Source organism: Caenorhabditis remanei, chromosome III (genome assembly GCF_010183535.1).
Source record: "Caenorhabditis remanei strain PX506 chromosome III, whole genome shotgun sequence".
NCBI lineage: Eukaryota > Metazoa > Nematoda > Chromadorea > Rhabditida > Rhabditidae > Caenorhabditis > Caenorhabditis remanei.
The window spans coordinates 5,916,772-5,939,902 of record NC_071330.1 but is presented as its reverse complement, the minus strand read 5'-3'; the positions used below and the strand labels follow the sequence as shown (position 1 = coordinate 5,939,902).

The following is a 23,131-nucleotide window of genomic DNA, read 5'->3' as shown; positions in this document are numbered from 1 at the left end:
AACAAGTATCTTCGCCGTTAACCTTAATTGTTTTCTCCCGCTCTTCTCGTCGCCATTTTAACCATCAAAATTGTAGACTCGTGAGTCAATATGTCATCTACTCCTGCAGAAGAGCCAAAAGAAGAAGACGAATGTAAACTCGAATTCAACATCTTCGGTGAATTTTTGGATGATATTGAACACGAGAATGTTGGAATTCTAAATCCGAATAAAGCAGCAACCAAGAAAGACATTGATTCATTGCTCAAATTAATTGGTGGATTCCAACATTGGCCACTTCTGAATGAAGATTGCAAAATAGAAATAGTCAAATATTTGGATTATCCATCAAGGTGTAAATTGGAGAGATGCTCGAGAGCAGATTACGAGGCAGTCAAGAAGACACCGGTGGAGGTTTACAGTGTTGAAATGATTGACAACGAGACACATCATTACTCTCTGAGTATGGAACCATTCGTGAGTATTCACTTAACTTCACTCGATAAAACATATTCATCAACATTTCAGGATAACGTGGTAGTTCGTGTTCAGTTCCATCACGACTTCAATTCTGGAAAACTATTCGAATTGATCTTTTCCCAACTTGGAGACGACACTGAAGTTCGATGGACTCAATATGTTCCAAGAAAACGTCCGGAAAGCAGGAATTTGATTTTGAAATCATGCAATTACTACGAAGAAGCTGTCAAGTTTGGGGAGAAATGGATGAGAAAAGGAAATTATGAGATGAAACATCTAACAATCGAGATGAAAAACTATCCATTTGAAATAAGTCAAATCAAGTTCTTGCCACGGTGCAAAAGTATTCGTATTGCTGCTGATGACGTGGAGATGTTCCGTTGGTGGTTTCAGAGAGTTCCTGATCAACTTGTAGATCTTCAACTTCTCACTAATTTTGATAATCGTGATACCTGGACAATACCAACTGAATTTCTCAATGCTCCACAGGTGGGAGTTTCAAAAAACTTTTCGGATGTTTCAATCCAAACATTTCAGATCATGCTGACACCTGAGTTTTATTTCTGGTGTCGAGCTGCGTTCACTGATGAACAATTTCTCCATTTGAAAGCCAATAATATTAGTTTCGATTGTGTAAATGTCACTGAAGATGGAATTAATCAATATATCAAGGCATTCTGAAACGGTCACAGGCCTCCACAAATCTTAGTAATTTTCAGAATTGGGTCAGTGGAAAAGGTGTTGGGAATTTCAAGAGAGCTCTACTATGGTCGAATAGAAAATACGATGAATCAGTAATCACACGTGGTTTGGAATTGAGACCATGGGATAATAATTTCGAGGAGGAAGCGTTAGTGGAAATACAGCAAATTCGAAAGAAAGATGAATGTTTTTCAGAGCCGGATTCTGTGGTGACTTCGAAAGAGTTTGTGGACGAGGAACATGCTACCAGATTTACAGTAAAATTGATCCATATGAAAGTCTGACTCTGAGCTTGTCTGATGATTGTGTGGCTATTTATGGAACTGGAAAGAGGACTGAATGGAACGGAAAAACGTATTCTAACTACTCGATTCCATAATTTGAACATTAAATCCACGCCTTTCTATAATCTATTTGTGATAAATTTGCTCTGCTTTTCTGTTCATTCCATTATCCAAAATTCTTACCTTTCTCATCTTTGAGATCATCTTTATTCAACGGTAGCAACTTCTCCTTATCTTCCTCATCAGTGTGTGCAATATGTACATTTTGGAATTTCATCGAAGTTGATGGTACTGTCGCTGAAAAAGTGGAGAAATAAATATTCAAAATAATTATTTGATTTCTGAAAATTGAGAAAAATTATAAATATTTCAAAAAGTGTAGAGAAGAGATAACGATGGGGCGTCTCTGTCGTCGGGTGTGTCCACTACGATTATAGGTTTGTTTGCCTATTTTCCCGTCGTTTTTAAGAGAAGAAGAGAGGACGAAGCCACGTTCAAATGTAGGGGAAAAGCGCATCGAAAAAGGACAACGAGGAGGGGAATGCATAACAAATATGTGAATGTGTTGGTTTTGTTTCTAGGTGATGGGTGGCACCGTCATTTGACTTTTTGGAAACAACTGCTTGGAAAAAAAGAAAACTAAATTTTTTGGGAAAGGAAGTTGAGAAGAGCAATAATTGCAATTATGAGGGAAGATTCACATGTCTGAATAAACTCAGGTTGTACGGGTTACGGTAGTCGCACATCATTCGAACAAAAAGTATTTCCACTTCAAGACGCCAAAATGAAGTTACGATTCTCAGTATGTCTCTAGATTTATGTAAAACAATATGAATTTCGAAAAAAGAAATTAGAATTTTAGAAACTCATTTCTATGAAGTTAGAAAAACTGAAAAAATCGGAGTGAACAATTTTTTATCATTGAATACTTTTCAAATAACAACTGTAATTTACAAATAGCATGTCGCGGAATTAATAGGTCTTAATTCACGACCTACCTAAATCACCAAAGCCACACGGGCTCACAAGAATTGTCACAGTCCACACTAGACCACAATTTCGGATAACTATCACACGATAACATATCTATGCTGTCCTACAATTATAAAATCTATTGTAGACACTACTCACAGCAACAGCAAACCATGATTAATGAAGATAGCTCACCAAGCTCCCTCACAACTATTTCAGTTTCACAAACTTCCAAACCCACATACCTTATCTCACTACAACTGAGGGATCAGCTCAAACCACTCGAGCAATCAGTTACAAACTACGATCAACACTTGTACTCATGATTCGTACACATTCATAGCAGCAACTGCTTCTACACGAAATCACAGCATTTTGGGAGCCGCCACAGAGTTCTTCTCGTGGCCCCCCAGTGTCGTGGAATTAACTAGCCATTAATTCACGACCTTCAATAACCAGCCTAACAACTCTATGGCGTCTGTTAGATTCACAAATATCTAACCAAAATGGCTATAAGAAATGGTTTTGACAATGAATTCAATACGTGTTACGTGACCTTCCCGAGGAAATGCTCAACAACTATCGTCGACTACTTGCGTGCCCTGACCTCTGATTGTGCCGACCCCAAGATAACGATCGCCCTCGATTTGCTGCATATAAGGAAACGGAATCGTCAGTTCAACCACTCTTTCTTCGACCTTCGTGGCTCTACTCTTGGACTCTTGCTCTCTCGGACAGTCAATCAACTATTGGAAGCTCCACCAATCGGGATCTCTACCGTGGCTCCACCGATGATCTGGCTTACCAAGAATTCAAGGAAACTAAAGTATCCTCACGTCCCATTCACCATATTGAATAAACCTGTCAACCTTTCCTATCTTGTTATTCTCGCATTCTAAGTCTGACTGGGTTCACCTGCCCTCTAAAGTCAGCACATAGCAAGCTGACCAGTCGTTAAGGAAAACTGATCTCTGTTCTCTCTTCCTTCTTCTGACCGGTTCTCCATTTCATCTTTCCGAAAAATCAGAATCCCTTCCCTCCTCCACCTGGTCCCTTTTCAAACAGATCTGCGGACCGTGCCCATGAATAAATGAATTCCATTAACTCCCCTCGTTCTAACGGCTCCATCCTGTCGCTCATCTTATTCTCTATCTTCTCTCCTCCTTCTATACTATTTTCATCAAATTTTTCTGCGTCTCCACAAGGTGCAATGCTATTTCGCAGGGCTAATAAACGGGGCGACGATAACGGGGCGCACAAGTTGACTGTCGGAAACACATCTGAGTGAGATGGATCAGTGGCGATAGAAGAGACGCAGCTGTTGTGATGACTCTAGACAGTTCAACTGGTGATGATGGACTCGTGAAGCTAAGAAAATAGGGAAAAGTGAGATAATACGCAAATTAGAGAGGTATAAGAGATGGAGAGAATGTAGAAAATAATTGTGAAGAAAAGAAAGTGCTACAGGTTATTTTGAAAAAGAAAAGGAATCCATTGTCTATCTACCTAATTACTCGGACATTCTAGAGATCAAGATGGTAAGTCTTAGATTACTGTAGATTTGAGATTATCATTATTTTAGATAAATTATTTTTGTATTTGAAAATAGTGAAATTCCAGAACTTTGAAAAATAAGATAGGAGGTAACTGGAAAATCTAGAGAGATACATTTTGAATCAAGTTCTGAAAACCTTAAAACAACCATGACGTAAAATAAATTAAAACAAATTCAGATAAACTTCGATGGAATAAAAAAGATCACAGAAAGGCTGAAGTGGAAACAAGGTGAGGAGTTCTCCTCTTCTTTTCGTTTCATTTTGTTCAAAAGACCAACCGCCGATTTAAACTACAATATCCAGCCCATAATCTAAAAGTGTCAATTGAGAGGAAAGATTGAAATCGGAAGATTCTCTTGGAAGGAAATATTCTTTTATTACAGGAGATGAAGATGAGAATTGGGCGAAAAAGGCGATCGACAATTTGATGAAAAAACTTATAAAACACAACAAACAAGCACTCGAAAACCTGGAATTCGCGTTGAGAGTGAGTGTATTTTGGTGGAGATTTTTATCAGAAAGAGATTAAAAATTAGAATACGTTGTTACACAATCCTTGATGGACAAATGAGATATTTAAGCTACAAACGATAGATTTTATGGCTAGATTCTAGAATTTTTGAAATTTATCTGATGAGAAACTCAGAGGATGAAGCGGAAGAACCTTAACAAGGATTGTGGATTAATTTTACTGAAACTATTCACTGAACTTGAAAATGTTGAGGACAATTTTAAGCGGAAATTTTCTATCAAACCAGTCAAAGATTTGAATTAAAAAGGAAAATCAAGAGAAGAAAGAGAAAGTTTTCAGTGTCAAGGACAACAAAAAACTGAATGCGTGACAATTCCACGGTCATTGGATGGACGTCTTCAAATTTCGCATCGAAAGGTATCGTATAGTGAACTGACTTCAAAATAAACAAAACGAGAAAAGAGCGGAAGTTATACATTTTGTTTATGAATCTGGTCTAATTCATTGGAGAAGCTGGCTTTCTGAGGGCACTTTTGAAATACTTTTAACCGAGAAACAAATTGAACGAATTCCCTCTGATAACTCACTTTTTTCAACCACGTATTGGCAAAATTGAATTTTTGTTTTGACACTAACACGTCAGGCTTTAAAACGTGGAAGCACGCGTTTAATTACAGAATTCTCGAAATTTCGATTTCAGGCTCTTCCCCACGTCATCTACTGCCGTGTCTATCGTTGGCCTGATCTACAATCGCATCATGAGCTGAAAGCCATTGAAGACTGCAGATTTTGCTATGAATCCGGTCAAAAAGACATTTGCATTAATCCATATCACTACAAAAGAGTCCACGCAGCTGGAGTGTTACCACCTGTTTTGGTTCCCAGATATTCTGAGAAACCGCCACAAGAGGTGCCACCGACACTTGCCAAATTTCAGTTGATGGAGATGAGCGGGTCGAAAATGCCACAGAATGTCAATATGGCAAACGTGAATTTTACGTGAGTACAGAACTAATATGGAAATGCAGAAACGATCCTTGAGTTAAAAAAATTATAATTTTATGAGATGATCAGTCATATGGGGGAACAACACAGTGAGCGGAAGGTAGGGGATAGCAAAAGAAAGATAACGGAAAGGTGAATCACCCGTCCGAAACAGGAAAAAGGCATAAAAGGAAACAAAAAACAAAAAGTAGTCGAATCTATCTATGATTTACTAAACAAAATTAATACATATCGAGCATTTCGGCGGCACGCTTTTTAGCGTTCATCAGTGGAATCATTCGTTTTAACATCAAAAGTTCTCGTGGTGGTGCGAAAAGGGCGGCTTTTCTGATCGACTCCATTGCTCTTTCGTAGTTTTCTCTGTAAAATTAGAAGATGGGAAGGTGCAGACAATCAACGCTCGCTTACTTTTTAATCATTGGCTCCGGTCCATTAGTCCCCAAAAGATGAAGTACGTGAGCAGAGAAATTGTATGGATCAACAGAAATAGCTGCATCGGCACTTGCAGTAGTCAGACGGAGGCGTTCGGCTTCTGGTTTATGCACATGGAGGTCACTGAAACTCATTCTATGTTTGCGATTCCTTCAAACAAGACACTCACGCAGTCTGAAGATATCTACTCGGTACCAAGTATCTCGTTTTGATCTTTGCGGCCTCATTGAGCAACTTCTCCGAGCTTTCCGTGTTGTTAGTCATCATGTATACTTTTGCCATGAGCACCAAATTGAAATGTGTCGATCGTTGCTCAGTGAGCTCCTCCATCTCACGAATTCGTCGATGGACATCTCCATAATCTTCACATGTACACAATTTGAGGAATGAGGCGATCATATTGAGATGTGGAGTCAGCGTTCCGTGTTTAACAGCCTCCTCGAGAAGTCGATTAGAGTTGTTCTAAACAGATACATTCTCAAAACAACTTCAGAAAACCCTATTCATGCTCACGGTATCAGCCATCATTTGCTCTTCGTGACTAGTCGTAGCGGTATCAAGAACACATCCGTTGAACTGGAAAATTGGAAAATACACTTAATAAACACTAACTCATCATTACCACAAAGATAGCAGCGAAAGAGTTCAATTTGAAGAGTCGATCCTTATCGTCCTGTGGAAGAGCTTGTAAGAATCTAAAATTTTCTTTAAAATTTTCGTTATCCAAGTTACAAAATAACTTACTTATCAACATCACCCATTGTGTACATCAACTCAATCTTCAACACATCGAATGAATCTCTCATCAGCTTTTTTCTTTCTTCATTTTCCTCCTCTCTAATCAACATATCAATCTTCGCTCCATACTTATCCACGTATTTTGTCGCTTCATTTGGATTGATACCATAACTGAGCATCTTTCCACGAAGAATCATCGCTGGCGCATATCCATTTTCTTCAGTAAGCAAATCAAGAATCTCCTCATATTTTCCCTTTTTGAATATATCAAGAGCCAATTGATATTGTCTAAAAAACTGAAAAACATAGCGGAATTAATTTGATACAACTCACTTTTGATCTTCACTAAGAACATCCGGTTCGAAATTGGTCAGATCTGTTTTGAAAAGATCCAGAACATCCCAGGTATCACACCATTGTTGGATTCTGAATAAAGCCACCGGGGATGGTTTGACTTCTTCGATTTTTAAAGGTTTTCCAATGAAACAGTCGGATAACTGCAAGTTTGAAAGATTATTGAAGAACTTTGATGAAAATCTTACCGGTTCAACAGTGAGAAGCTTTCCGAAGAAATCAAAGTTAGCCTTGTTCAGGTTACTGTCAAGGGTGAATGCAGCGAGAAGATCTGTAATCTTAGATGTTTGTTTATTATACGAGAATAAAGTATAAAAACTTACAAGCAAGAGCATCCTGCTTCTTTCCAATATCATGAAGTGCTTTTGCTGCTCTCAAGTACGCCTTCGCATACTTTTTATCGACTTTCAATGCTGCTAGACAGTCATTCAAAACATCGAACGAACTGTCTCCAACTTTTTCACGACAGGCGGCACGATTCTGATAGAGCATCGCAACTATATTTTTGTTTTTTGGATTGACACCGGCCTTCTCGATTCCTCGTGTAAATTCTTGAATTGCTGCAGCATACTGCTTCTCTTTAAACTTCAAATTTCCCAGAGACTTGATCTCTTCAAGATCTTTATCCAACTGAAATTTCAAACAATGAATCCTTTTATTAAAATTTCAAATCCTTACATCTGATCCACTAAAGCTCTTGTAGGCCATGTAACCAACTCCGGCAACTGTTGCGGCAGCAGCCACTCCAATAAGCACTTTCTTCGTTTGGTCACTTATACCGGTTGTTTCTGGCATTTTTCTGAAATTATCGTGATATTTTTTGACTGAAACACGAAAGTGAGCAAAATGATGTAAGAATTACTGATAAAAATGAGAAAAAAGGTTTATGGTAAACAACGCGCGGTCGGAATGCGCGGAGTGTCGTTGTTTTTGGTCTGGCGTTTCAGAATTTCTTCAGAAAAAAAAACAGACTGAAAACGAAAATCACAGGAAAATTTTATCAGAAATTCGTAGAAAAAAACATTTAGTGTAGCATCCATTATACTAATCTCAAATTATTCACTTAAAATAAATCAGTTAGCGTAAATACTATCTCTAAATTACAGTACTCCTCTTGTGGTTTCAAGACGCGTCTGTCGCTTTTTCAATATAAATCCAATTGATATCTATTTTATTATATTCAAGAAAACACCCATGAGAACACGGTAGTCAAGTGAGAATAACAATTGATTTCTAATTTTCAAAAAAATAACAAAGGAATTGAGTATCGAGTACATGGTTTACCGTTATGAATAATCTTCTTCCCGCTCGCATAAATATATAAACCTAAATCAGAAAATTGTAAAGTAAGACTCTCGTATGGATCAACACGATTGGTAACTTGATAGCACCGGCCACCACCACAGACTCTTTTGAAGTCATCAATAAAGGCGTCTCTGAAAATATTTCGGTTTTTGGTTTCTGATAAGATTAGGTTCTAGAACCGGTTCTCAACTTACGCTTCTCTCTGAAAATCCTCATCCCACGGGCGAACATCGATTCCACGTAGTATCGTGGCTTCATCTCTTTTCTCCAGTGATCCCAAGTTAGCTTCTCTGAAGTCTTCAATTCCGTTTCCATTGATCCACATCTGAAAATTCTGAAATTTCAAACTTTCGTATTCTTTTGGTACCTTGATGAACTGGTTTATCGCGTCATCGGAGACGGTTATAGCGTTGAATGAAATCGATTTGTTTTTCAAATTGAGAAATTGTTCATCACTGAAAGTAGCAGGGTCACCAAATCCTAATCGAAGACTTGAAGTAATCTGGACAATAAGTTTTTTTTTTCGTAATCAAATGCATATAGTTTCACCTGTGGAGCATCAAGATATTCTGATGGAATCGTGAGCTCCACTGAGCCATCATCTATGAAATACACAACAAGTAACTTGATTCTTTCTGGGATTCGTTGTAGCCACCATTTGATCAGTTCCACGTCATCAATCCCAATTTGAAGCTCTTTACAACGTGGCAGAAACTTGATACAACTGTTTTCGATGGGATATTTTTTAGTTGAAACACTGAGTTTCTCCAATTCAAAGTGTCCTTTCTTCATAATCCTCTCCGCAAATTTCACAGCTTCCTCTTGATAATTACAAGATTTTAAAATCAAACTTCTTGCTTCCGGGTACTTTTTCAAATGAAATTTAAGCCATCGAATTTGAGTGTCCTCTCCAAGTTGGGAGAAAACTAATTCGTATTCTTTGGTGGATTTAGGATAGAATTGAAATCGAACAGTTACTGTATCCTGAAAATATTTTGTATGATATTCAGAAAAGTATATATTATGAACTTACAAAATCGTCATAACTGAAAAAGAAGTGATTGCTGTCGTTATCAATAATCTGTACACTGTAAACTTGAATCGGCGTTTTGTTGACAATCTCATAATCTGATTTCGAACAAATTCCTAGTCGACATCTCGATTTGTAATCCAAAAATTTGACAACTTCCATTTTACAATCATCATTTAAAAGGTGCCAATTCTTGAATCCACCAATGAAATCAGTCAACGAACGGAACATTTGTTCAGGAGACTTCCTATGTTGATTTTCTAATTTTTCCTTCTCAATCTCTTCCAAAAAATCTTCGAAAATGTCGAATTGAAAAGAGTTTGAATCCACGTCTGTTTCTGATTCATCTGGCATTTTGAGTTCAAACGAAAACTCTGAAAAAAAGAAAACTAATAAAAATAGAATTTCGTGAATTATTAAACTTCGTTGAGTTTGAAAGATAGAGAAGAGAAAATGACAACAATGAAATCGTGGGTGTTTTAAAGTGACCAATGTCCATTGAACAAGAGAGGAGAGACACAGAGAAAAAGAAAACACGAGAGAATTGAAATTGTGTTCGGTTGAAGACATACCTTGTGATCAGTGCAATCAGAAATTGAGACTAATAAAAAATAAAAGAAAAGTGTTCGATGACAGAATGAGGTCAGATAACAAATTCAAGCACTTTCTGAACGAAATTAGACTTTCCCAGATTTCAGTGGATCTCATGAAACCACTGAATGTCTGAATATCTTCATTTTTGTAGAATCAATGAAATGTTGTCAGAGCTACAATTGCGTAGTTGGCAACTGATTGTGAGAACTACAGATCCTCACAAAGCAGTTCCACTCTATTCAACCTTTGATATTGCGTTTTAGTGAGAATCTGTGCAAAAAAAATTTGACAAAAGCGAAGGTCTACATCTTATCTGACCAAAAATGTATCATATTTTGCCTTTTTCAGTTGAAAATACCCAGCTTTGAGAGTGTGTCATGGTAAAACTTACGGTCCCACAAAATAACTTTTTACGCATCGAACAGACTAAGAGTAGAACTCCATTTTTGTAGTTGACAACTTTTTTGTACAAACACTCCCTAGAGAGTTATAGTAATTTTAAGTGGACAGCTCAAAATTGCATTATTTTACACTGAAGTTGGTCGACGAGAAGCTCTACAAAAATTGAGATAATCGGACCACCGGTGGTTCCACAACTCCAAAAGTAGCCCGATTTTCTCGTACAAACTGCACGAATACTGACAATCTCACTCTTTTCCAGAACCAACCAGTTCCACCAATACAATCAAAATGGAATCGAAGAAATGGATACATCTCAAAAATTCGACATCCCGCCAGGTGTTCCGACTTGTTTGGTTCCATTCGATAAGGGATGGGATGAACAGTTCTGGGCGACAATCAGTTATTATGAGTTGAATACGAGAGTTGGAGAACAAGTGAAAGTATCATCTTCAACGATTACAATTGATGGATTCACGGATCCGTGTATCAACGGAAGCAAGATAAGTTTGGGTCTTTTCTCGAATGTCAACAGGAATGCAACGATTGAGAATACGAGAAGACATATTGGAAATGGTAAGAAGGGGGTCATCGCGCTCTAATGTACTTTTTTTAATTTTTCAGGAGTCAAATTGACCTACGTCCGTAGCAATGGAGCACTATTTGCACAGTGTGAAAGTGACTCTGCAATCTTCGTTCAATCTCGTAATTGCAATTATATCAATGGATTCCATCCGACGACTGTTGTCAAAATTGCAAACAAATGCTCGTTGAAAATTTTCGATATGGAGATTTTCAGAACTGTGAGTTCCTTTATGAAACTTCCCCTTGATTCCGAGTTTTCAGCTACTGGAAGACTGTAGTCGTCGTGGGTTTGACGCCTCTTTCGATTTACAAAAAATGACATTTATCCGAATGTCATTCGTAAAAGGATGGGGTGCAGAATATCAGAGACAGGATGTCACTTCGACTCCATGCTGGATTGAGATTCATCTTCATGCTCCGTTAGCTGTAAGTTTCAGAAAAATACATTTATCTTCTAATATTGAGCAATTCCAGTGGCTCGATCGGGTTCTGTTCACCATGTCGCCAACTCCTCGGCCGATTTCTTCCATTTCCTAAATGTCGTGTCCTGAAAAGTTTTTTTTTTCAAAATTTGTTAACTAATAAAATGTTCCCTATTCTCAATCCTCAAATTTATTTCAAATCGTTTCATTATGTCACTAATACCACTACTAAAGGTTAAATCTATTGGGATTCAATATAGATTATGTGGGCAGGGGATCTGTCAGATCCTAGTAGGATTCAGTAATTAAGTACATGCTTTACAAACAAATAAGGCAGCGGGTCGATGGGAAAGAGGGCTTTGTGAAGGATAGGAGGAATGTGAAAATCGGGGAAATGGAGTGTAGAAACCGGATTAAGTGAAAAATACCAAAAGAGAAGTAGAAAAAGCAGAAACAAAAAATACACACATTATTGTACAGAAATTATGATCTGAAGAATTCAAAGTAGTTGTTCATTCAGCGAGCAACGCCTTCATTATGATGTGGCAGGTGGCGAAGAATTCCATAGTTTGAGAACGAACGACGGCGTCGGCTTCGGAAGATTGCGTCGAGATTTCATCGAGAGATTCAATCGAGTTCTGTAACTGTGGAATTTATTAGATTTCTGACTCTGTTAGAGTAGTGGATACCTCAATATCACCCATGTAGTAAGTGCTGTTGACTGATGATTTGAGTGAGGCGTCAGTATCATCGACACGGACTTTTGGGATGTTGATAGCTGAAAATTCAGATTTTTGAATTCTCCTTTCTGATCATTTTGAACTAACATGGAGTAGCTGGAGACAAGAGTGGAGAAGTGAGTGGAGTTGCGAACGTTGGCTTGGGATTATTTCCATTTACATCACTTTTTGGTCTGACGACTGAAACGGAACCAGCACGGGAACGGCAACGACTGGGTGTGTTTGCTGAGATTATAGATGAATAACAGTTATTTTTAATAAAATTTACCTTCTTCGTCTTCTGTCAACCCCTTGAAATCCAACAGATATCCTCCATGTTTCTCTTTGTCAAGTGAGAACAATTGCAATGAAACTTTGACTGGATCAGGATTCGTTGGAGTTGGTTTGCATCTAACAATAATATGAAATACACTGAGTATTTTCCATTCCATATCAACTGCTTGAAGACTCAAAAAGACATGTTTCATTGTCTCGACTGGATCGAGACAAGCACGAATTCCAAGATTCCAGGTCATTCTTTTCTGCTCTTTCTTGAGTCCTTCCAAGATTTTTCGACCGACATTTGCTGAAAGAAATCAATATAAGTTATTATATCGAGTGTTTCAGTTCTTACGTTTACTGTTGACTGGCAACGAAGAACTTCCCATTTTCATAGTTTTTCCTATTTCCCAAAAGTCTTCCATTGCTTTTTGTGACAATTCGTCTGCATTTCTTTTGTGATTCACTTCGAGACGATAGGCGATTGAAAGGAAATGATGATGATCTTCAGCAAGGAGGGCTCCAGTAACGTCTTCTTCTTTTACGTCGTATTTCTGAAAAATGAAAGTTAGTCTCGGAAGGATTTTTTAAAATCCTACATCAGCAACACATTGGACTACATCAATATCTACAATCGACGACTCATTTTCGCACTCCGGGAACAAGTAATACGGAAGATCCACTTGAAACCAGCCATGGTTCACAATCATTTTTACATCGGCTCGTTTCACTGGATCAACTTGAAGCATTTTTGAAATCAAGTCAGCTGCTGGTTTCTCCATTGAATACGGGACAACGTAACGGCCGCCTGGAAAAGCATTTTTCAGATAGCCAGATGAAAACTGTAACTACTCACTTTTAATTTTCGAGAACAATGTGGGAACATGTTGGTCATCAAACGGAAGAGTTCCACAGAGCATTGCATAAAGTATAACTCCACATGACCATAAATCAACTTCTGGTCCAACATATAACTTATTCGAAATTAGTTCGGGTGCAGCATAATTAGGAGATCCGCATGAAGTTGAGAGGAGATCCCCGTCTGTCATGTAATTTGAGAGCCCGAAATCGGCAATTTTGATGTTCTTGTTGCTGTCGAGGAGCAAGTTTTCTGGTTTCTGAAATTGTCTATTTCAGTAAACGCTTCTTGTCTTCTGAACCCTTACCAAGTCACGATGAACGATCATATGCTTGTGACAATAGCTGACTCCAGAGATTATTTGCTGGAAATAACGACGGCTTTCCTTGATGGACAGCGAACCTTTTCGTGTGATATAACTGAATAATTCTCCTCCAGAGACGAGTTCCATAACAAGAAATATATCGGATGGAGTACTGATAACACGGAAGAGACGAGTGATGTGTGGATGGGAGAGTTTTTGGAGATTATCAATCTCATTGCGTGTTTTTATAACTGTACCCAGTCCCTTCATTCTTGCACGATTCAGAATTTTGATAGCGACATCGTAGCCTGTTTGAATGTGAGTTCCTTCTGAAAAGTAGGAAGGAAATTAGAAACTGATAGCTTCCGAAAGCTATTTCTCACTTTTGACAGCACCGAACGCTCCTTTTCCGATTGTCTCTTTGATAATGAAGTTGCCAATTTTGAGATGTCCAGTGGCGGCAAGAGCAATTGTCTGTTCGAATCGACCACTTGGTGGCACATGTCGTTGGCGAGTATTTGATGCGTTGGGGACAACCATTTCTGGAAAAGAAGAAATAAAGAAAATAGAGGAAAAGAAACGGAATGAAATGTGAAAGAGCCGCCGAGAATGGTTTTAAATGTGAAAAGACGGAGAAAAAAACGAATGTGAGGAGAGCGGGAGAGAATTTCGAGGAAATATATTTATGATGTCACGGTGAGTCGCTGAGTAACACAGAACTACAAAATGTTGCCATAGAGATATTTTCTGTAGGCGTGAATTCGTTTTTGAGACAGTTGGCAGAACAGATTTTGTTGTTTTTCTAATGTTTACAGTTGGATTTTCTAGGGAGGAGAAAGAGAAAACAATTCGAAGAAGAAAATATACTTTTATCATTCAGAGCAAACTTTTATAGAAATAGACGACCGAGACTAGGATTCGAGTACTTCATGCTACTATACATCCAGTCGTTGGAACGATTCGTCTAATCATTGATCAAGACAATCAGAAGTGCAAAACGAAAACATGATGGCACACAATTATTCAAAAGGAAGACCCCTCGGCCTATTGGGTCACGAGAAAGTGTTCGATGGGAATCGAAAAATGATTCATAAAAGAGGACAATTGTGAGCGCCTGCGCCCTCCCCTTGCTCACAGTGTGACAATAAATGAAATCAACCGAGAGACCATCTTCTCATAAACATCTGCCTGTATGGTTTTTTTGCTGGAAAGACAAGGAAACGCAGAGAAGAGAAGCATGGACAATGTTTGGTTGTCTGAGTATATTTCTGTCTAACCGAACACACAGAAACGACACCTCTTTTTATGAGCCGGCGAAAAAGAATGAGGATGATGAAGAGATTGAGGAAGCAATGAATGGGATGAAGAGCAGAGTGAATGGATAGATGGGACGAAGAGAGGGGCGGAGTCAACATGGGAGAAGATGGCACCCAAAAACTGTGGTGATGTCAGATGGGTCACCAAAACCAAAGTTTGTCAACAAGAAGGCGGAGTCTGGAGAAGTCTAGACAAATTACAACACCTGTGGAAGTAATAAAAATTGAGAGATTACAGTAAACCAGAGAGACTGATACTGTATCACTGATGGCAGACTAATAATAGTCCTTTGTTTCGGATCACCAGAAAGAACTATCAAAACAGCTCGCCCGATGTTCAAGTCAATAGAAAACAGGGTCGGGATAGTTTGAAGTACCCACTGACCCTTCGTCACTTTTCTCTCGGAACAGTAATCATATGACCTACAGATCAGTGGGATGTTGACTTACTGGCATTTTATTGTTGTTTCTAATGTTATTTCATTTCCGCGTGTTCCTCTAATTTGTTTGTGGTACAAAATATTTGCGATCAGTTAGCTGATGAAGAGAGTTGAAAAATCAAAATGATTGTGATACTGTAAATTGTTCTTTGTAGCCGGAATGGGATTCAGAAAATAGCTATCATCCAAGATTGCCACGGTAAGAAAAGTGACTTTCAAAATGTCCCGTGTCATACTTTTCCTAATGAACAAATTACCAAAAATACACATGGAAGAAGTGAGAACAAGAGACAAGAACATTAGCATGCAAGTGCAGCAAGCCACAGAAGTACAAGTCATATGACCACAGTACGGAGAGAGGGAGAAAAGTGACCAAAGGTAGCAAAGTGTGATAATCTAGACCAAAATCTTAATCTTACCCCGAGTTCATGACTTAAATGACGAAAACGCATTACAAATGCCTCTCACTTTCTGAAAAACCACATTAACATGATCGTTACAGTACCCGAGTTGTTGACACTTTCCCCACCTCTTTTCATGAATTGCACACACAAACGGAAAAAAAGTTGTACTAGTCTCTTGTCTTTCGAGGGTCAACCATTTCAACACCTGTTTTTGGTGCCATTCGATATATTTGTATCGAAACAAATTCAAAGAGACGAGACAAGAACATGAAAAACAATCTTCTGTTTCCATATATAAAGACAAAAATAAGAGAATCTAGAGAATGCTCTGGGGGTTATTTTCGGATTCCAAAAATAATCATCGTCTGTGTCTAGAAATATCTTTTGGGGGAGAAGTAATGGGATGGAATCTTGTGATATTGAAAACGAAAACGTCAATTCAATTCTCTTGGGGATCCTTTGGTGACTTCTTTAAGTGCATCAATCGGTCGTGGGAAAAATGGGAAGAAAAAGGAGAAGAGAAATGGATTCCAGAAATGACAATAAACTTTGAACATAGACAGTGGACTGAAAATTGAAAAATAAGCCACATATTTTTTTATTGGAAAATCTCAATATTCTTCGGAGAGAACGAGTAGCACACTGCATTTTTTGTTTAAAAAATCCCAACTTTTTCACTGACGCATGTAGTTAGGGTACACGGGGAGTACAGCAATAAATCATGCTCGCGTTGCACAGAGTTCCTTTCTTTTGTGCACCAAAAAAGCAATTTTCCAAAGTAATACGCTTTTGGTCAGTTCCAAAAGGAGAAAGAAGGAACCAATTTTCGTACAATTCGAATTTGAGATCTTAAAAAATATATAATTACAAAAAGTTTCAAATAGAAATAAAATCTTAGAAAATGACGCAAATCGGGAGTTTACATATGGCCACACAACATGCTAGAAGGAGGGAAACCTTACATTTTTCGAAAGCTTTCGCTAGACAACGAACACATGTTTATCAATGTCAAAGAAGTCTGAGGAGACCCGAGGTCAGTCATTTCTAAACAGCGAGAATGCAACGAAAACACGTGGTTTTACTGAAAATGATTGTAAAAGATTATATTGAGAGAATTGGAAAGGTAATTGACAAAAACAATGAAAACATTCTCGACAAAAGCGAAAGACTGGGAGTCTAGGAATTGGGAGTCAGAGGTATTCCCACGTATTTTCTTGATTTCAACATGACATTTGATAATAGCTTCTGATAAAAAAGACAATGATTCCTGCAATAAATGCTTTGATAGACATATGAGTTTGTTCGAAAAAAATGACGAAAAATTTCGGAAAGTGCAAACTGGAGACACGAAGTACGGGCAGAGAGAAATGCTTCGAAATTCAAAAAGTGTTGTTCTGTTACGACGCGGCAATAGTCGTGCGCAGCCAAGGAAACAGAAAGAAAAACTAAAAAAAAACAGGAGAATTTGTAGGGAAAGCTATTTTTCAAGTCGTCAGAAAGAGAAAGAAGAAAAATAAATAAATATTCGAGAGGGAGTTTTCGACTGAAAAATGATTCTTCTTATCAGTTCTGAAACACCTTTTGAGACCTTGAATACTCACGTAGGTGTTCTGTGGAAGAAAAAATTCGATTAAAACCGAAAAACTGACGCAAAAAACAAAAATAATAGTTGAGAGAAGGATTACTGTATGCTTCAAGGCACATTTGAAATTATGGTTGTTGGGTCTCGCAGCGAAAACATAATTTCAAGCTTCAAGCCAATGTCTTTTGGAAATAATACATTTATTCGAATTGTGACAAGCTTTGAAAAAAAAAGAAGCAAAACATTTGTGTACTAAAAATCAAGAATCACAGATATTCATAAATTAAGGGGGACAATAAGGGGATGATGGTAAAATCGAGATAGTGGGTACTTTGGTTAGTAAAATTTCAAAAACGTGGCACAATTTGACAAAGAAAATTCTACAAAACCGAAAAACGCAATGGAACAAAAAGTAAATGTGGGTGGATGCAAAATGTACTTAATTTGAGTTTTGTGGGAGAGTGATAATAAAGCATCGGGAGATGTGGCAAGCGGGCTGGAATAGCGCCGGGATTGATTTTGCATTGTATTCACATGAATATATTATAGAAGTGAAAGAAGAGAAAAGCGATAAAGAATGCAATGTGGAAAGATGTGAAGAGAAGAAAACCGTATTTGCAGAAAAATCATGGAAATGTGAAATTTAAAAAAGAGAGAAAGGGGAACGGGATCTACTTTTCGTGGAATAACAGTTTCGCTAACTGATCCTTGGCAGCCACGTTTTCCTTCTTACTGTCAACACATCGAGCAATATCTTCCGTATCGACACTTTCCATGTCACAGCTCCTCTTGTGATACCTGGAAATAAACTGATTTATTTATCAGTTTTTTAATAAAACAATTATAACTTTCCGGAAACAATGAATTCCGATGAACGATCTCTAGTACCAGTTCGTCATTCTCAGTTTTCTTTAACGCCCTTCTATAAATTTAGGTATCCACTCACCGTATTCTGAGAGTTGGTTCTACAGCTCGAAGAATGTGAATTCCATCTTGCCCCAAGAACGCAGCAATCAAATCATTTCGTCGTTCATTAGCTCCCAATTTCGCTCTTGCTGTCACGTAATCCACTCCATACACTGCGAAACACGTGAAATCTTGAGAATCGAATCGTCCGTGTTCTTTCTGTACAATCAGAGCTCTCTTTCTTTTTGGTTCAACTCCATCTCTCAATCTCGAAAGAGCTGCTTCACGAGCTTGTTCGGTTGGAGTATCTTTTTCTTCTTTTTCACTCATTTCCATTCCAGAAATTGTTGGATGATATTCAACAAATGGAACTGGGAAGAATACTTGATAATGTTTGATTGTATTGATACGAGCCCGATCGAAGAATTCTTTTTGTACATCGGCATGGGGGGAGAGAAGAAGATAAATCGTATTAGCTCCGTATCGATCAACAGCATCATCCAACGCAGCAGCTGCAGCCGTTCCTTTTCCCTCTGTACTGACTGGTGGTCGAACAGGAAGAACATCAGTCTCGAGAAGTGATCTCTTGCATCGTCGTTTCAACTCTTCCATATCATTACTGATTGCAGTTATTGAACGAGCATCAATCGGTGGGAAAACTGCAACAACCATACGAGTTTTTCGTGTTTCTTCAGTTGGGGAGAGGCAGAGGCGGGCCTGTCTGGCGAGAAGTTTCCGAGCTGGAAGGATCTGGAAGTTTGCACTTTATAAAAGTTTCCCATTGTCCGATTTTCAAATTTGATATTTTGATACTCCCCACTCTCATCCTAATTTCGAACTTGCCTCTTTCTCGCTGGCAACTGGAATGACAACAGTGACATCTGTGTCTTCTTTTACATATGGTGCCTGATTCATTAATTGTGTGCTTGCAATCATTCGACTAACGTGCACTCTTCGTTCAACCACAATCTCCTTCAGACTCTCCTCGTGTGCAGCCTGAAACGTTTAATGTAAACAATCTTGAAGGAAGAAAGAATTTTGATGGATTTTGGCTGAAAGGCTTACCTCGTTGTCACCTTCAAATCGATTCTCCATCTCCAACATCTCATTTACAGTTTTTCGATATGTTAAATCAATCATATAATCCATTCCACGTCGTGGATCAAACACTCTGTAACCATTCCTCAACTGGACGAACTCCAGCTCTGGTTCTTCTGTTTCGACTTGCTGTCTTGCTGCCACGACTACTTCTGCCACGTCATCAAAATCTTTTCCTTCCAAACGACGAACATTTTGATTGGGCTCGCTTCGGAAAATTTCAGTCATTGTGAAGTATTCCCAGGTTGGAACTTGATAACGGTTTGGTGGCTTTGCGAATGGAGGAAGAGCTGGTGGCCAACTTATAGCTTCTCCTGTCTCACGAGCCTCTGCTTCAGCTAATCTAGAAAGTTCTGCTTCCATTTTTGCAATTTCTCTATCGGCTCTTGACATTTCAACTCTCACGAAATAATCATGAAGAGCAGACGCGTCAGCATCGGAAAGAAGTCGTGGCACAACAAGAGTTCTTTTGAATGATGGAGCACTTTTCCAATCCTCAATTGAATCATGAGCAGCCGGCGAATCAGCTCTGTGAGCACGCCATACTTCATATCGGACGCCTTGGTGGAGCGGTTGGCATGTCAAATTTGTGGCAATTTGGACACATTTTTCGAATGCCAATTGGTCATCATCAGAGCCCATGGCAAGAGAATTGCAGGCGTTTCGATTGCTGGAAAACAATTCGATTAGCAACAATTACATACCAAGAAAAACTCACTGCATCAACATACTCAATGCTGGATGACTGAGAAGCATTCCAGAATCTAAACGACATCTTCCACTACCGTCTTCCGCTGGCTCTCCCATCACAACTGCCTCGTTCCAGTTCATCTGAAATTATATAAATTTACAATGAGATATTACTCACAACTTTTGAAACTAACCGTATCGATCATTCTGAGCAAAACAAATGGGTTGATGTATGTAGAATCTTTGGCAATGAGTAACCAGTCATAGTTATCGTGAACCGTCTGGAAAAACACCGGAATCATGCTAGAGAATTAGAGAAAATTTGAGAATAAGGACCAGGAGTAGCATAAGGGAAAGTGAAAATTTTTAGAAGGAGAACAAGAAAACACCGAAATGGAACAGATACGTTACGACATCGGATCAACTTACAAAAATTGGTTATTTTTCAGATATCACAGTCGATTCTGTAATTTTTATTAACCCATTTCAATTTTTCCAATAAGAAAATTAAGTTTTTACTTTAAAATGAATTCAACCTACCATATTGAAAAGTAGACCAAGAACCATTGAATGCGTCTTCTGCCCGTTCAACTTGTATGGACTCAAATTTGTCAGTTGGGCCAAATCGTTGTCGATTCGGGAAGAGTCAGCAAACAATTGAACTCGTGGAACATGTCTACCGAGGGTCGCGTTGATTGAAAGAGCCAATGCCGACTCAGCCATTACTGCAGCCATAATTCGTTCTCGAGTTCCTAGTTCAGTGGCAGCGAATCGGGTTCGAGTAACTTTAGGTGTGGCGTCCTGATTTGCTGGTGGTGTGGGCATTTCGTCTTGATGGACCTGGATGATAAAACAGTTTCTGTTTATTTTTCGATCTGAACAACTTACAATCCAATGTTCTGAAACATCCTTATAAACTCGTCCCTTCTCCAACGCCGATGGTTCCAAAACACTTTGTTTGTTTTCTTGACTTCGACATAATGTGAATGCAGCCAATGAGCTACTTAAATCGATGTTGGGTTGCGACGAGAAGAAGTATAACGCAAGAGCGGCGCCGATGACGAAGCCGAGCACAAGGTGTACGCCTGTTCGACCGCCACCAACCATATTCTGAAGAAGTGTAATTTTACGAAAGAAAGGAGAAGTCAAAATGAAATGTGAAGGTCAAAAAACTTACCAACAGGCACCTAGATACAGTTCCGATTGATGCTTTTTGAGGTCGGAAACAAGCGTCTTCTGCAAAAAAGATTTGGAGTAGAACAAGTGAAGTAACAATAAGAGATCAGAAAGTGTGAGCATGGGCAAACATTTAGGAGAACAAAATGATGTTTGAGCACAAGAAAAGACGGAAAGAAAGAAAAGACAAAAGACATTGTATGTTTCTGGAGAAGAACGGGAAGAAAACCGTTCATTTCGGTGGATGTCATTCAGAAGACGTCGTTCTTCTCTGTTTGTCTCCTGTGACAATGCTCGTAAAACGAATCGCCTCAGTTCGATGGACATGTGAGGGGAAGGGGCGACAGCCTTCTTTCGGTATGCGATGCAGACAAAAAAACAAGAAGACGAAGAAGAGGTTGCCACTGATCGACGCCGACATCGTAAGAAGTGCGGAAGGAGTGTGGAAACAGAGGAGAAGTAGACATTTCTGTTCTGTACTTGACCTACCTGTTTAAGGAAGAGGTCACTTTTATGAAAAAGTTTGGAGAAACCAGTTGATTCGTGAATAGTGAAACTATTAATTTGGGTTTAAAGTTGGGTTAATTGTCAAGATCATACCTCTAATTAGTATGGAATTACAACGAAAAATTGGAGTGGTTGAATCAGAAGGAAAGGATGACAGCTGACTTATTGAATGGGTTTGGGTTAATCAGCCACGTTATATGACTCACTTTTTCCCGAAGCATAGAAATTTAGAAAGGAAGTAAACAATAATCAGAATTTATCCAAGAGTTTGAAATAAAGGATTCATGCAAATTACTAAGTCGTAATTCAGCTAGTTCGACAGGCCAAAGTTACAAATAGCTTTTTTTCAGATACTTTATTGTACAAAAATCAATAATTTGAACTAAAATCTTCAGAGCAAAGCACAAAATCCATCTGCCCCGCACAGAAAAAAACAAAAGCGATGAAGAAAAGCCGAGAGAATTGAAAAGAGTGTGCGGCAGCTATGCGAAAAGCGCGTGGCCGGCCTGCGTTCCGCTCTTCTCGGACTCCGCCCACTGCAGGAATTTCATCCGATTTTCGCGTTTTCTGGTGCAATTTTTAAAATTTTCAAGTTTTTAGCTAGGTTGTTTCTACTAATACACACAAAGAGTGTATTTATTTTAGAAAAATAAACAATCCAGTCTAAAATATGCCAATTATTGCAGAAAATGCTCCGTTCACTTTCCACGATCTCCAAGTCGACTGTTCGATGCATGTCGCTAACTTCCAAGCTCGCTGCTGAGCAACCATCCAAGCAAGAGGTAATATTCAATTAAAATAACTATAGTTGCTAAGCATTTGATATTTCAGGTCGACGATTTGTTCGCCGAAAAGCCATCTCATCAGAACGATCAACGACGACATGCGTACAGGTCTGTAAAGACATTTTGTGAATATCTTTCTTGAGATTCAGAAAGACCTAGCTTTGGGACATTTTCTTAAATTTCCCGAATGAATATCTGAACTTCATTTTAATATAAAAATACAATTTTTTCAGGTAGAATTTTTCCGTTGCTAAATCTATTAAACAATAATTGAAAAACTAAAAGCAATCCGAACCGAATTTTTCAGCATGAACAAGGTGGAACTCGTCGGAGGAGTTGCTCTGGATCCATTGTACAAGGAGGCGAAGAACGGAAAACCATATCTTCTCTTCAATCTCATCACCAACTCGCAATTCAGACAACAAGACGGAACCACATTTGATCAAACCGAACGTCACGTCATCACAGTATTCGGAAAGAATGCCGAGAATCTTTCAAAAACTATCAAAAAGGGATCTCGTCTTATGGTTCAAGGAAGACTTCATTACAACGGCGGACAGAAGGATGAACAAGGAAATCGCACTCAACGCAACACTTACATCATTGCCAACACCGTTCAACCATTGGCTCGAGCTGCCAGAGAGAATCCAGATCAACACTAAATACCTATTCCGATAGTTCCGTCTTCTTATTTAGATTATTGTTGTTGTTTTTCCTGTTGACGAGTTATATTCACCTGATTAAAATATGATCCATT

At 38.6% G+C, this 23,131-nt stretch overlaps 10 protein-coding genes across 10 annotated transcripts; 5 read left to right on the top strand and 5 right to left on the bottom strand.

The window, feature by feature from the left end:
* Positions 1-90: 90 nt before the first annotated feature.
* On the top strand, positions 91-1,540 carry GCK72_009348 (uncharacterized protein; the record flags this gene model as incomplete). Its single annotated transcript, XM_053727337.1, has 5 exons — positions 91-456; positions 508-948; positions 997-1,092; positions 1,179-1,309; positions 1,357-1,540. The coding sequence occupies 5 exons, from the start codon at positions 91-93 to the stop codon at positions 1,538-1,540; spliced, it is 1,218 nt and encodes a 405-aa protein (XP_053586914.1).
* Positions 736-1,722, bottom strand: GCK72_009347 (uncharacterized protein; the record flags this gene model as incomplete). Its single annotated transcript, XM_053727336.1, has 2 exons — positions 736-911; positions 1,629-1,722. The coding sequence occupies 2 exons, from the start codon at positions 1,720-1,722 to the stop codon at positions 736-738; spliced, it is 270 nt and encodes an 89-aa protein (XP_053586913.1).
* Positions 1,723-2,923: 1,201 nt separating this feature from the next.
* GCK72_009346 (uncharacterized protein) lies at positions 2,924-3,316 on the top strand (the record flags this gene model as incomplete). Its single annotated transcript, XM_053727335.1, has 1 exon — positions 2,924-3,316. One exon carries the CDS (start codon positions 2,924-2,926, stop codon positions 3,314-3,316), a length of 393 nt encoding a protein of 130 aa, XP_053586912.1.
* A 1,084-nt stretch (positions 3,317-4,400) lies between these two features.
* On the top strand, positions 4,401-6,348 carry GCK72_009345 (uncharacterized protein; the record flags this gene model as incomplete). Its single annotated transcript, XM_053727334.1, has 3 exons — positions 4,401-4,460; positions 5,146-5,444; positions 6,267-6,348. The coding sequence occupies 3 exons, from the start codon at positions 4,401-4,403 to the stop codon at positions 6,346-6,348; spliced, it is 441 nt and encodes a 146-aa protein (XP_053586911.1).
* Positions 5,672-7,769, bottom strand: GCK72_009344 (uncharacterized protein; the record flags this gene model as incomplete). Its single annotated transcript, XM_053727333.1, has 10 exons — positions 5,672-5,810; positions 5,859-6,005; positions 6,052-6,344; positions 6,396-6,458; positions 6,505-6,577; positions 6,627-6,908; positions 6,954-7,117; positions 7,163-7,245; positions 7,298-7,604; positions 7,653-7,769. 10 exons carry the CDS (start codon positions 7,767-7,769, stop codon positions 5,672-5,674), a joined length of 1,668 nt encoding a protein of 555 aa, XP_053586910.1.
* Positions 7,770-8,214: 445 nt separating this feature from the next.
* Positions 8,215-9,663, bottom strand: GCK72_009343 (uncharacterized protein; the record flags this gene model as incomplete). Its single annotated transcript, XM_053727332.1, has 5 exons — positions 8,215-8,410; positions 8,474-8,604; positions 8,647-8,781; positions 8,829-9,263; positions 9,313-9,663. 5 exons carry the CDS (start codon positions 9,661-9,663, stop codon positions 8,215-8,217), a joined length of 1,248 nt encoding a protein of 415 aa, XP_053586909.1.
* A 944-nt stretch (positions 9,664-10,607) lies between these two features.
* GCK72_009342 (uncharacterized protein) lies at positions 10,608-11,424 on the top strand (the record flags this gene model as incomplete). The annotated part of the gene is made up of 4 exons (XM_053727331.1): positions 10,608-10,878; positions 10,927-11,105; positions 11,149-11,313; positions 11,362-11,424. 4 exons carry the CDS (start codon positions 10,608-10,610, stop codon positions 11,422-11,424), a joined length of 678 nt encoding a protein of 225 aa, XP_053586908.1.
* Positions 11,425-11,821: 397 nt separating this feature from the next.
* On the bottom strand, positions 11,822-14,010 carry GCK72_009341 (uncharacterized protein; the record flags this gene model as incomplete). Its single annotated transcript, XM_053727330.1, has 9 exons — positions 11,822-11,953; positions 11,999-12,087; positions 12,137-12,274; positions 12,318-12,614; positions 12,663-12,861; positions 12,907-13,115; positions 13,164-13,425; positions 13,474-13,799; positions 13,854-14,010. The coding sequence occupies 9 exons, from the start codon at positions 14,008-14,010 to the stop codon at positions 11,822-11,824; spliced, it is 1,809 nt and encodes a 602-aa protein (XP_053586907.1).
* A 3,873-nt stretch (positions 14,011-17,883) lies between these two features.
* Positions 17,884-21,013, bottom strand: GCK72_009340 (uncharacterized protein; the record flags this gene model as incomplete). The annotated part of the gene is made up of 8 exons (XM_003098124.2): positions 17,884-18,010; positions 18,159-18,868; positions 18,962-19,114; positions 19,184-19,886; positions 19,935-20,047; positions 20,101-20,187; positions 20,447-20,746; positions 20,795-21,013. The coding sequence occupies 8 exons, from the start codon at positions 21,011-21,013 to the stop codon at positions 17,884-17,886; spliced, it is 2,412 nt and encodes an 803-aa protein (XP_003098172.2).
* A 1,265-nt stretch (positions 21,014-22,278) lies between these two features.
* GCK72_009339 (uncharacterized protein) lies at positions 22,279-23,036 on the top strand (the record flags this gene model as incomplete). Its single annotated transcript, XM_003098141.2, has 3 exons — positions 22,279-22,371; positions 22,421-22,482; positions 22,682-23,036. The coding sequence occupies 3 exons, from the start codon at positions 22,279-22,281 to the stop codon at positions 23,034-23,036; spliced, it is 510 nt and encodes a 169-aa protein (XP_003098189.1).
* Between the last annotated feature and the right edge of the window lie 95 nt (positions 23,037-23,131).